Raw genomic sequence first — 13,561 nt, forward strand, 5'->3', positions numbered from 1 at the left:
GCCGGGCCTCGGGTTATAAGTAGCCCGGGTCTTACGGTAGCTTGGCCGACTTTCCCACAAGGCTGCTGCTGTCCTTAAGGTAATCCCGCCGCCGTCGGCTTCTCATGCTTTCTTGACCCGACGGGGCGAGGCTCACTAACACGAGCGGTGAGGTATCAGAGCTATCGGATGCAGGGAAACACGGCGAATAAGCAGCCTGCGTCCTAAAAAACAAAAACAAAACACTAAGTCAGTTGAATTTGATCTCCGCGGCGACGGCGTTCGAATGAACCCCCTCCTGAGCCCGCTCCTGAACGCCTCTTTTTTTTTTTTTTTTTTTTACTTTGTGCGAGGACAAAACGGAAAGATTCAAAACCACATTTACGCATTACAGGAGTTTTAAAAGTAGCGTGTTGTTGGCGGCGGTAACGGCCGAGCGCTTTCGCAGCTTAGTGTCGGTCACGTTACGTTTAGCCTCAAACCGTCAAAAAGAATCTGCATCATATCAGCTGACTTGTTCACCCCTTTGATGTGACGTCAAATAAATAAAACGGACGCCGTTTTCTGAATCCGATAAAGACGAGCGGTGAGATTTGAGCTGATATTGTGCAGATTTCCCGTCAGCGCTCTTCACAGAGGACAAAAAAAACGTCCAGAGTTTTTCTGAGTGTCTCGCTAATTGGAGAAAAAAAAGAGGCCCGCCAGCTCTGAACGTCTTTTTTCTTTTGGTCTGAGACATTCGATTTGATTCCTTTTCAACACACTCACAGAAGCAGCCGATCACTTCGAATGAAAGTGGACACACAGATGGAAGAAAGAAAACCTCACAAACAAGCAGAAGTCAAAACGTGAAAAAAATAAATTAAAATCCAACTGAAAGTCAGCATTTTCCGTCCCACTAGTGTCGGTTCAATACGATGCAGGCGGTAAAAAAAATTTAAAGAAAAAAGATAAAGAAAGTATTGCACTGGTTTGGTGTGAGTCTATGGATGGGTGGTCATCATATAAATAACAACAACAAGAAACCAAACAGGAATACCATCATAATAATAATAATAATAATAATAATAATGCTAATAAAAACAGTTCCGACTAAGGTCCCCCCTCCCTCTGCTGCTGCTGCTTTTTACCACTGCTGCCAACTGAAGTCGTCGTTGGATCCGAAGACCATGAAGAAGCCCAGGATGGTCCCGAAGATGACTATGTTACCCGTTAGCACGAGCGCACACGCGCCCCAGGCGATCTGGAAAAGCAGCACATGAACAATTCGGGTTAAGAAAAGCCGCCGCCGGGACCGAAGAGCCGATTCAGGACGGAGCCCAAAAACAGTTTACCGGAACCGTTTCCACACGCTGATCCAAAGTTGGGTAGAAAACCTCGTTTTATATAACCAGTCAGATTATAGCGTATTTGTCTGGTGGGAATCAGACAAGACAGATTATCTGCTGCTGGACTTTTTTCTTTTTCTTTTTTTTAACTCTTTGCACTGAGAACCAAACCTCGCCGGGTCGGTCCGGTTTCTGATCCCGAGGCCGGTTTCATGACATTTTTCGGGACTTTTAACTCATCGATAGAAACACTAGATCTGTCCGCGGCGACTCGATGGCCAATTAGTAAACTCCAGAGTGACTTACTACTTCAGCTCTCGCGAAGATGATGGGCAGGCCGAAGGCTGAGATGACGATGCCCGTCGTGAGGAAGATGGCCAGCTCTTTGCAGGCGTTGCTGGCCGAGTCCGTGTCGTCGACCACCCGCCGTGAGATGCAGTACGGGATGGGAGAGAGGATGTAGAAGAAGAGGAGGAACAAAGGCCAGTATTTGCTGCAGCGAGAGGTTGGGGGGGGGGGGGGACATAAATACCCACATGGTGAGATGATGAAGGACACAGCGACACAAACTGAAGGATGAAGGAACAAACGCTTGCTCAGCACTTGACACGCCAACTTCACAGGTCCTTTTTTATGGTGTTTAGATGGTAATATGGATATTTACAGTTTTAAAAATCTGATTAACAGAAACATCTACACAGTATTACATTCTTCATGAGCACATACTTTAATGAGGATGCCTTACGTCCAGGTTATTATTGACCTGTGGCCAAGATATGCAACTAAGTAAGACATTTGTACAGTTAAAAAAAAATAAGGCAATGCTAATTCTGACAGCGTATAATCACACTATTTATAGTAAATGATAAATAAATGAGTTTTTGTTTTGGACAAGCTGGTACTTTAAAACCTTAAAAGACGTGTACAATTTCTTGTGACGACTTAATTGGCCGACAAATATACCAATACCAACATTGCTTATGAATTTTCTGACATCCTTCTTTCTTCTGCTGTCATTTATCAGAACCATAATGGATAAACAGGAAACCAGATTACAAGAAGCAGAAGATGTTCTTCTCTTAGGGAGGAAAAAAAACGCTGTCACGGCTGTTTTGAGTGGACAAACTGAACCCTATCTGAGAGGTGTGTTTATGTACAAATACATAAAGCTGACTGGGTTTTTAGGTTGTTTTTTTTTAGATACTATCTCAGAAGATTGTGTTTTCTACATTGGGTTACCAACCGTCTACGAATCTTTACTGACAGCTGGTTTACAGCAACTTTATCAACTCTTAACTTTGTCTGAGATTCTGATTCACCTGATAAATATCTGCCGATACGATAATGTGGCTTTCAAGTGTCCCGAATGGTGTCAAAATGCAAGTTTTAATTGCGCTAACACGGAGGCCCGGATCAAGACATTTTTAACTTGCAGCCCACAAATCTGAGGTTTGTTTAGTTGATTCAAACATGTCTGCGGTTCTACATGACCGATCCGGGCCTGGGCGTCTCTCTGTGTTGGGTTGGCAGGTTCTCTCTGCTGGGTCTCCTCCCACCGTTCGACATATCTACTATATAGATCATATATTCTCTATATCAATAAACCAGAACGGTCTCCTCTAACTTCTCCACGATTTCCATCACGCTGCAAACAGCTGCCAGAAAGTAAGAAGACAAGTATTTTCAGTATTCAGTCCTACCTTTGTTTTTGTGCTTAATGCCACACACACACACACACACTCCCAGGCTCACATGGTGTGTGTGTGTGTGTGTGTGTGTGTGTGTGTGTGTGTGTGTGTGTGTGTGTGTGTGTGTGTGTGTGTGTGTGTGTGTGTGTGATGTTGGTACTTACTCGTACACGGGGAGGGCACAGCCGAGCATGAGGAACATGAGGCCGATGGCCCCTCCGAAGGACAGGCTGATGAGAGCTGCAAGACAGGAAGAGAGATGGGGTGGGTGGAGGGGTCAAGCAGGCCCCACTGGAGGCTGTCATGTGACGAATCAGCTGATTTCACGTGTAACCAGCTACAGTAACTGTCTAAACCGTGTTATTAAGGAGGGAGGGAGGGGGGGGTAAGGGGAACAGTCAATGTGGATGCTCGTTAATATCAGATTAATCCGAGAGCAGCTCACGTGCAACAAAGCGCAGCGTGTCAATCAAGCGTGTCAATCAAGCGTCCGCGTTAACTGCTGAAGTTCAGGTGCAGCTACCGTTAGCATTGTAACGGTTACACTGATTTAAATCAAAAAAAGAAAAGGGGGGTGGTGTTATAAAGGCAGCGTTACAAGGCCGTAGCGTGTCCATTCAGAACCCGTAAAAGTTGATTTAAATACATCAAACATGCTCCTATAAAAAAATAATAATAATGGAATCAAGAGTCCCGGTTATTCATCCAGCTACGTGCTAACGACTGAACTGGCCCTGCGGCTTCACTACTTCTACGCCGCCGTTAACCGGACCGCACCGGACAAACGCATCCGTTTGTCTCCGCCGCGTTTTTCACGGTTGATACGAACCGGAATTCGGAGGCTTTCCGACGGAGACGAAAAGCGGGCTCCCGCTTACCTTTAATCCCGGCCATTTCTCCTGGACAAAAAACTCGACACGCAGCCCCGACGAGTGACAACAGTGCCCCCTCCTTCCTCGGCTGCCGAGTCCTGCCGAGTCCGGCCGAGTTCGACCGAAGCCTCCAGACCCTGCCCGCCGTGCCGCCTTCACGGGCTACCACAAATGTCGGAATTATATAAACAATTTTTTTTTTTTTTTAAGAATTAAGGTAATATGTTGGTATACCACACAGTGTTGATTCATAAAGCATTTTAACGTTGTAGCTCATTCACGTTGGGATTAAAGTTTTGTCTGTCAAATCTTAATTTGTAAACTGAAGGGGAGGATTAAGTACAACGTGTCCCCCTGAAATATATTTCAGTATAATACATTATTTAAAATAAATGAAAACAATTGTCTAAGATAGTATTTTGACACAACGAGGTGTCAAAATAAGATCCAACAAAACAAGTTGTTGTTTTCTCTATTCCTCTTATTTTTAATTTGTAAATACAGAACAGCGGTTGTGCTTGTTCCGGATTTATAGGTTGGCATGTGAAGGCATCACTTGTCTGCGTCACTGTTAAATATAAAAACATTTATACCCACCATATAAACTTTTCACTAATATTGAAACAGCATCGTAGCTTATGATAACAATATATTTATTTTACTAGAATTGATTTTTTAAATATATATATAATTACAGTTGTCGTTGAGCCGGAAGTGAACCCGTTTCTACTTCCGCCGACCAGAGTCCATTCGGCGAAGATGGCGAGCGGCGGAGTGTCCGTGGCTTCGCTGTGGACCGAAGTGAACCGCTGCGGGCAGAACGGAGACTATGCAAGAGCCCTGAAAGCGCTCACTAAAAGTAGGTAGTCCTGTCGGACGGGCCCGAAGCGGCGCTCAAACAACAAGACGGTCGCTGCGGCTTGAAGCTTGCCCAGCTGTTAGCATGTGGCTAAGCTAACGGCGGATTGGTAGCCATCTGTCAGGTCCTGAGAAAACAGCGACGTGGCTGCGTGTAACAAACTGCTTCTTGAACACACATGTATATTTATATCTATTTAACGACTGTAGCTACAGAATCAGCTGTTTCCTGCTTGTTTTTATGTAATAATTTCACAATATTTTGCCCCTAGAAATGCGCCCTCGTTCTCCTACTACTGACGTGTCCCTATTTTTTTTTTATTATGATCTCCGTTACTGACTGTTTTGTGACGTGTTTTTTCTGCCCACAGTTTTGCACGAAACCAAGGACGACGTGACGGCCCTTCAGTGTAAAGTCGTCTGCCTGGTTCAGAACGGGAGCTTCAAAGAGGCGCTGAACGTCATAAACACCCACTCAAAGCTGCTCGGCAGGTGAAACTAAACTTGTCACTCAATTAAACTGTCTTTATTACATCGACAAAATCAGAACAGAAGTCATCTCCAGGCACTTACAAAAAAAAAGTTCCTCCCTTTTTAAACTCTTTTTTTTTTTTAATTATTTGTTTTAATTTGGTTTGTTTCCTCCAGTGAGGTTGTGTTCGAGAAGGCGTACAGCGAGTACCGGCTGAACAGAGTGGAAAGTTCCCTGAAGACCATCGAAAGCGCCCCCGAGCAGTCCGACAAGCTGAAGGAGCTTTACGGTCAAGTGGTGAGGATGTTTGAACAAACGGATATATTACTACTTATCAGGATATTCAAGCTGATTGTTATCTTAAATACTTTGGTCAGATATTATTCTGCGTTCTCCCGACAACATTTCCGTTATTCCGTTTGAGAACGCGACGTCTGCCGACTTGAACCGGCTTCTCGCTTCTTCTTTTTCCTTCTTTTTTTTTTTTCATCGTCCAGTTGTACCGACTGGAGCGCTACGACGACTGCAAGTCCGTCTACACGGATCTGATCAGGAACTCCCAGGACGAGTACGAGGAGGAGAGGAAGACCAACCTCTCTGCCGTGGTGGCCGCGATGAGTCAGTGGGAGAAGGCTCCGATGGTGAGCGCTCCTCTCAACCGTCGTTCACGGCAGAAGTGTCTTCAAACTTTGTTTGAAATCCTTTTTGTTTTTTTGTTTTTTAACCACCGTAGGAAGATCTTGGTCTCCCCGAGTCGACGTACGAGCTCTGTTACAACACGGCCTGCGCTCTGATTGGCCAAGGGCAGCTCACAGAGGCCTTCAATAAACTACGGCAAGCAGAAGGTCGGTCCGTCTGCATCCCGTGTCCTCGAACAAGCTGCTGTTTAATGATGTTTTTCATTATGTTTGATATTAAGCGCTTGTTTTTCTTCGACAGAGCTTTGCAGAGTCTCGCTGGCAGATGATTCTGTAAGTGTTTCTTTTGTTTCAAGCAAATTGAAAGGTTGCGTTTATAATATCGTCTCCTATTTACACAATGAAAGGAGCTTTAATGATGATGGCGTACTTGTAATTTTGTGATTTGATCTTACGAATTAATGAAGTGGAAAATAATCCGTGCGTAAACTGAAGGATGAACTTGCTCATTTTGCAGGAATTATTACTTTTTTTTTTCATTTATTTTATTATAAAGAAATATACAACAGATCATCTACTGCTTAGAAATGCGACAACATATTAACAAAACCTATAAAAGTTAAATTTTCATGTTACAAAGAATAGGCATGATAATTATCATAAAACCGTGGTATTAAAATCCCTCTTATCTCCTTTTTTGCAAAATGACAGACAATAAAATATAATGGCCGGACTAATTATAGGATCCACAAATCATACCTAATAAAAGATATTAGAATTACTATTATCAGAGAAGAAAATCAGAAAATATTAACTGAAAGGAATATTTATGTAAAAACAAATTAGGGGCAAATATAAAAAACCGTAAAGTTGTAAAAGGAGCAATAAAAAAAAGGGCATTTTATGTGTAAATGTACCGTGTTAATAGTTCTTTTCTTTCTTTCATCATACTTGGATCCCGTTTTCATAACTTAATGATGGAAATCAGTCGCTCTCTAATCACCATAACTGTCCAGCTTTCTGGTTTTCGCCCGGAGAATCACCGACGCTGCCTGTTTGTCCCTCTCAGGATGTGACCGAGGAGGACATCGAGTCGGAGCTGGCCGTCATCCACTCTCAGATGGCGTACATCATGCAGCTACAGGGTCGGACGGACGAGGCTCTGCAGCTCTACAACCAGGTCATCAAGCTCAAGTGAGTCGAGGCTTCGTCGCTTCCAAATTTCGTCTAAAAACACACGATGGAGATTTCAATCGAAGAGAACGCTGCTGAAAAGACGTCCTGGATTCTCCTTTTGAATTTGTGACGTGATTTAAGAAAGAAACACATAAAAACGGTTAAACAGGCGTTCAGATGTCATCCACCCCAGGTGTTAAATAGATTTTGGCATAACACGCTCCTAATTGTCTGATTTGAATTTCAGGCCATCTGATGTGGGGCTGCTGGCTGTGACCGCCAACAACATCATCACAATAAACAAGGTGGGTGGAAAAACTGGCCACGTAATGTCACCAATCACACTTCAAACAGTTAAACCTCCCGCTTGAGCATCAGCCAGACCTCCGCCGCTAACGCTCCGTCTGCTCCTTCAGGACCAAAACGTGTTCGACTCGAAGAAGAAGGTGAAACTGACGAACGCCGAAGGCGTCGAATACAAGCTGGCAAAGAAGCAGCTGCAGGCCATCGACTTCAACAAAGCCCTGCTGGCCATGTACACCAATCAGGTGAGGGAGCGGGACTCGGGAGGGAGAAGAAGAAACTACAGCGGCTGATTTATTTTATTTTTTTCCGTTAACATTTCTTCACCGATATCGTTTAAAAAAATAAATAAATGTCCCCGTCAACAGGCAGACCAGTGCAGGAAACTGTCGTCCAGTCTTCAGTCTCAGAATCCGGGTCACCCGCGGCCGGTGCTCATCCAGGTGGCTCAGCTGAGCCGGGAGAAGCAGCACAGCAGAGCCATCGAGCTGCTGCAGGTATGAAGGAACAGACGCCGCTGCTGGTTGTCAGACTGATCCACATCGTCCACCTTCTGTCGGGTTATTTAAACGTTCAGGTGGTGATGATGATGATGATGATTCCCAGTTTGGCTGGAAAACAGTAATGGAGGAAGTTTTCAGATCCTTAAAGTAAAAGTCCTGCATTGAAATGTTTTGTGATTAGAAAAATCTTTATTTTTAGAGTTCTGGTGGACCGTAAAGTGTGACGTCTCCTCTGTCATGTAGTGGAGTGGAAAATAAAATACTCAAATTAAAAAGAAAAAAAGTACTTAAAGTAGTAAATGGAGTAAATGTATGTCGTTACCGTCTGCTCAAAGGACACTTTGCTGGTGATAATTTGCTGTATTGTGTGCGCTCAATTTTTTTTTTTTTTTTTCTTTCTTTTCTTTTCCAGCAATTCTCGGATCAAAATCCAGAAAAAGCGTCGGGCATCAAACTGACGATGGCACAACTCTATTTAGTACAAGGTACTGACGTGTTTTTATACATTCAGACAGACATAATAAACAAGTGTAAGCAGTATTTTATTCCGTTTTTTTTGGTGTCACGGTGCTAAAATATTAATAAACGAGAAGAATGTTCAAATTTAAAAGGGAGCAATACGACATTCCTAAACTGTTTAGCAACTTCATTTTGATAATATCATGTGTTAAACTTTGTTGTTTTTGGTCTTCAGGTCACGTAACAAAAGCCTGTGATGTCTTGAGGTCCATTGAAGAGTTCAAGCACAAATCAGGGATGGTAAGACTCAATAAATATTACGCAGGTCTTTTTCAAAACTGTTTGGCTTTTAGCCGCCTGGTAACTTGTGTTTTGTTGTCGACCGTTCAGATTTCAGCTTTGGTCACGATGTACTCGCACGAAGAAGACATCGACAGCGCTATCGACGTGTTCAAACAAGCTATCGAGCATTATCAGTCCGAACAGGTTTGTTTTGTTTTCGTTTGTCAACAGAATTAAAAAACTTAGTAGAAGCTGTCGTGTTGAGTTACAGTAGACGATATAAGTGTACCTGATAAACACTATAGAGGAGCCTGTGTGTAATATTCTCATCTGATGTAAAAAAAAAAAAAAAAAATCAAACACATGAAATAGTTTTATCTCAACGTGTTTCCACTGTTTTTTTTTTTTTTTTTCTTCCCTGCACAGCCTGGATCTGCTGCACACTTGGCTCTGGTACGAGAAGCTGCCAATTTCAAACTGAAGTACGGACGGAAGAAAGAGGCCATCAGTGACCTGGAGCAGCTGTGGAAGTGAGTTCCATCCCCGCAGATCGTTAGTCCGGCTGTTAGTCCGACCGTGGCTGCGATAACAGTCTGGAGACTCGCCGCGTATTAGTCGTAACCACGTTTGTCCCGCCCCTCCTTAACTGTGATTGGACGGCTTGTGACAAACCAGCTTAACATGTGTGAAATATATATAAAGACAAAAAAAAGAAGACAGACTCTCGGCTGGCAGTTCTGCTCTTCACCAACATGATCAAAGTCTTAAACAGCTGGACAAATATTCCCCCATTGACTCTTATGTGCGACCTTTAACCTTTCTATTTTTTTAAAATTTTTTTTTAAATCAGGATTATACATTTTATGTCAGTGTGGTTGGAAATCCATCTTTTACAACAATGAAACTTTATTTTTCAGACAAAACACCAACGACGTTCACACGCTGGCACAACTCATCTCTGCGTATTCTCTGGTGGACACAGATAAAGCCAAATCGTATCCTTTCATCAGAGTGAATGTTTAAAATCAAAGACTGTAGGGATTAAACCGTTTGTGGTTCACCAACCGGCAGCTATACTGATACTCAATTATTAATATCGGACCAATATTCTCAGATTTGAGCTTCTCAGATGTGGTACTTTGCTGCTTGGTAAATGAATGTTTTTTTCTGTTTTGGATCCCCAATCAGCTGAAACAAAAGTGGATGAAGACCCCCTCTTCAACAAATTTTATTATATTGTGGAAATAATAGAAAACGTTAACCATTAATGAAAATAATTGGAGCCCCAGATGAACCGAATCTAATCTTATGTCGACTGGTGCGATGCTCGTGTCAGAATTGCTGGTATGTGGAAGGATACGGTTCCTTAACGTTCCTCTGCAGCCTCAGCAAACATTTACCTTCGGCGGACGCCATGTCGTTCAACGTGGACGTGGACGAGCTGGAGAACTCTCACGGAGCCACGTACGTCCGGAAAAAAGCTGCTAAAGTCATCGGAGAAAACCTTCCCAAAGAGCAAGGGTAAAAACAATACTCTCTTTATAATGTTCAGTGTTTGTTTTTTTATTATATATACTGTAGGAAAGGATGATCTTAAGTTGCACTCACCTTCTTTTTGTGTCTGTATTTTGTTTACAGCCAAGGCGACAACAAAAAGAAGAGGAAGAAGAAGAAAGGTACAACGGAGCTTCACCTGTCAATCAAATTCTGTTTGTGGAACAAAATATTTAAAGTAAAACAAACAAATATTCCTCAGAAAGGCTTTTGTTTGCAGTTAAAATGGCCATAAAATCATTTTCTGCTTATTGACACTGTATAGTTATCTGAAGTCTAGCGCCCCCTGTAGGCAACCAGTGGGACTTTATTGACTGCAGACGCTGATCTCCTCATTTTTCTTTAGGCAAACTACCCAAGAACTGTGACCCCAAAGCGACCCCTGACCCCGAGAGGTGGCTGCCCATGAAAGAGCGCACCTACTACAGAGGCAAGAAGAAGGGCAAGAAGAAGGAGCAGATAGGAAAAGGCACCCAGGGAGCGACGGCGGGAGCTTCAGCCGAGCTGTGAGTTAAACCCCCCAAACCCCCGCGGTGACATCACATGCGAGCCGTTTCCTGTAATTTAAAGCCGGTAATCGGCTCCACTAAGCATTCTTGCTTCCTTTTTTGTTTCGCTGCCATCGAAGCTTCAGCGAAGGTCTGCAGCTGCTGTGCAGAAGGAACAACTTCTCTTGTTGTGGCCAAAATAAAAATCATTCTCAGTCTCACCTGAAGGAGAAATTCATAAGTCAGGACTTCAGTGTAAAACTGACTGACGGTTTTATTCATCAGCTCTAAAAAAAATAATTAAAAAATCCAGCTTAACAAATGAAACTTCACCGAAATTTTGAAAACTCGGAAAGAAATCGCAATTATTGGCAAGTTTGTACACCTGTTGTGTTATCAATAATTCAGTCAAACCTCAAACCAAAACAAGCTCCCTGATTGGACGTGTCAGGGGGGCGGGGCCGAGAAACTAAACCCGGTCCCTGAGAATCTCAAACATCAAGAACATAACATCCGTCGCTGCTCGTCCAGGTCGGACATTCGCTCTGAAATCTTTTATTTCACACGTCAACATCCCAGAATACCTTCTCAGTGCAGCTGTTGACATATTGTTTGATTGTTGTTCACATCCGCGCAAACAAGATGGGGAAAAAAAAAAGAAATGGGGAATCAGACCGGAGCCTTTTTCAACAGACCAAACAAATCATTTTTAAAAACACCCTCATTTCAACTCGTGTTTGTCGAGTTGAACAGTGACTTCAGTTTGACCTTGAAATGAACCCTCTAACAGGACTGTGTCTTTTTCCCTCTTCAGGGACGCCAGCAAGACCGCCAGCAGCCCCCCCACGTCCCCGAGACCGGGGTCTGCGTCTGGCTCGTCCTCGGCCCCCGCCAGCGGCGTCGTCCCCCCGCGACAGCAGAAACCCGCCGCCTCCGGGGCGACCCGCAAGAAAGCACCACAGAAGAAGAAGAAAGGAGGCAAAGGAGGCTGGTAGTCGGAGGTGGGTGGGGAGGTGGAGCGGGTGGAGTTGGGGGGAGGGGGGGTAACAAAGAGTGCCGTCGGTCACTCGACATCCGGGTGGCTGAAAAATCAGAAGCTTTCTGTTTCATGTTCGGTTTTGTTTCGGTTTTTCTTTTTCTGTATCAGGTCATTTATTCAAACCAAAATCTCCCCTTCGCTCCTCTTCCTCATTCATTTGTGATGTTTTACCAGGTGCAGGAGAGGAAATATTTCAAGGACGGTTCTGCTAAAATCTACTTTTCGTTACTCTAAAAAAAAAAAAAAAAAAAAGTTTTTGTTTTTGTTGACCTTTTGAAGTCGGAGTAAAATACTGCAGATTATCACTAAGTAACATCTTATTCAATTAATTAAATCCTGCAAATCATGTCGCTCCAGACGTTTAGATCATTTGTGAGACTGACTCTTTCCCTCGTGCGTTAAGAAACTGAGTCAACTGTCGTATCGCTATTTCATTTTTTTTTTTTAAATGTTGTTATTGTTAATTACTCTTAATGACTGCAGTTTTCTCTCTACTCAGTTACAGAAGTCAGAAAATTACTTCAGCAGAGTAACTCAGTTCTGATTTGAAGGGAAATGTCCTCAATATTTCGTGAGTAATATTCGGATGTCCAACTCCAGCTGTCTGAGTAACGTTTCTTTCATACTATCTGTCCCTTTTATTTTCAGTCAGCTGCAGTGAAGTAAAACATATTTATATTTGAATCCCTGTTGGTCTGAATTCAAGTGGAATCATTTTAATTCTGTCACATGCATGTTTTGAAAAGACACTATTTTGGCCGAATAGGAGTCCCGTTTTCTTAAAGTCTCAATAAAACTCTGAACCGTGACGTGACTCCTGTGTTTCCTGTATGTTAGTGTATACTATAGAAAGTCATACTATAAAAAGTCATACTATAAAAAGTCATACTATAGAAAGTCATACTATAGAAAGTCATACTATAAAAAGTCATACTATAAAAAGTCATACTATAAAAAGTCATACTATAGAAAGTCATACTATAGAAAGTCATACTATAAAAAGTCATACTATAAAAAGTCATACTATAGAAAGTCATACTATAGAAAGTCATACTATAGAAAGTCATACTATAGTCATACTATAAAAAGTCATACTATAAAAAGTCATACTATAGAAAGTCATACTATAAAAAGTCATACTATACTATAAAAAGTCACACTATAAAAAGTCATAATATAGAAAGTCATACTGTAGAAAGTCATACTATAAAAAGTCATACTATAGAGTCATACTATAGAAAGTCATACTATAAAGTCATACTATAAAAAGTCATACTATAGAAAGTCATACTATAGAAAGTCATACTATAAAAAGTCATACTATAGAAAGTCATACTATAAAAAGTCACAATAGAAAGTCATACTATAGAAAGTCATAATATAGAAAGTCATACTATAGAAAGTCATACTATAGAAAGTCATACTATAGTCATACTATAGAAAGTCATACTATAAAAAGTCATACTATAGAAAGTCATACTATAAAAAGTCATACTATAAAAAGTCATAATATAGAAAGTCATACTGTAGAAAGTCATACTATAAAAAGTCATACTATAGAGTCATACGATAGAAAGTCATACTATAAAAAGTCATACTATAAAGAGTCATACTATAAAGTCATACTATAAAAAGTCATATACGATAGAAAGTCATATATAAAAAGTCATACATATAGAAAGTCATACTATAGAAAGTCATACTATAGTCATACTATAGAAGTCATACTATAGAAAGTCATACTATAGAAAGTCATACTATAAAAAGTCATACTATAGAAAGTCATACTATAGAAAGTCATACTATAAAAAGTCATACTATAAAAAGTCATACTATAGAAAGTCATACTATAAAAAGTCATACTATAGAAAGTCATACTATAGAAAGTCATACTATAAAAAGTCATACTATAGAAAGTCATA

At 41.7% G+C, this 13,561-nt stretch overlaps 2 protein-coding genes across 2 annotated transcripts; one reads left to right on the plus strand and one right to left on the minus strand.

Annotated features, from left to right (window-relative positions):
* Nucleotides 1-423: 423 nt before the first annotated feature.
* leprotl1 (leptin receptor overlapping transcript like 1) lies at nucleotides 424-3,962 on the minus strand. The gene is made up of 4 exons (XM_069716524.1): nucleotides 3,874-3,962; nucleotides 3,160-3,235; nucleotides 1,614-1,800; nucleotides 424-1,222 (listed from the first exon to the last, which is right to left on the minus strand). The coding sequence occupies exons 1-4, from the start codon at nucleotides 3,887-3,889 to the stop codon at nucleotides 1,106-1,108; spliced, it is 396 nt and encodes a 131-aa protein (XP_069572625.1). The 5' UTR covers nucleotides 3,890-3,962; the 3' UTR covers nucleotides 424-1,105.
* Nucleotides 3,963-4,594: 632 nt separating this feature from the next.
* srp72 (signal recognition particle 72) lies at nucleotides 4,595-12,448 on the plus strand. Its single transcript, XM_069716523.1, has 19 exons — nucleotides 4,595-4,726; nucleotides 5,097-5,217; nucleotides 5,374-5,494; nucleotides 5,695-5,838; nucleotides 5,931-6,042; nucleotides 6,137-6,168; nucleotides 6,905-7,029; nucleotides 7,259-7,316; nucleotides 7,428-7,559; nucleotides 7,683-7,811; nucleotides 8,230-8,302; nucleotides 8,512-8,576; nucleotides 8,667-8,762; nucleotides 8,985-9,088; nucleotides 9,476-9,553; nucleotides 9,942-10,079; nucleotides 10,197-10,234; nucleotides 10,459-10,618; nucleotides 11,415-12,448. Exons 1-19 carry the CDS (start codon nucleotides 4,627-4,629, stop codon nucleotides 11,593-11,595), a joined length of 2,007 nt encoding a protein of 668 aa, XP_069572624.1. The 5' UTR covers nucleotides 4,595-4,626; the 3' UTR covers nucleotides 11,596-12,448.
* The last annotated feature ends 1,113 nt before the right edge of the window (nucleotides 12,449-13,561 follow it).

Source organism: Brachyistius frenatus, unplaced genomic scaffold (genome assembly GCF_029030835.1).
Source record: "Brachyistius frenatus isolate BFR_SWC_R1_liver_20210118 unplaced genomic scaffold, ASM2903083v1 Contig_158, whole genome shotgun sequence".
Classification (NCBI taxonomy): Eukaryota; Metazoa; Chordata; class Actinopteri; family Embiotocidae; genus Brachyistius; species Brachyistius frenatus.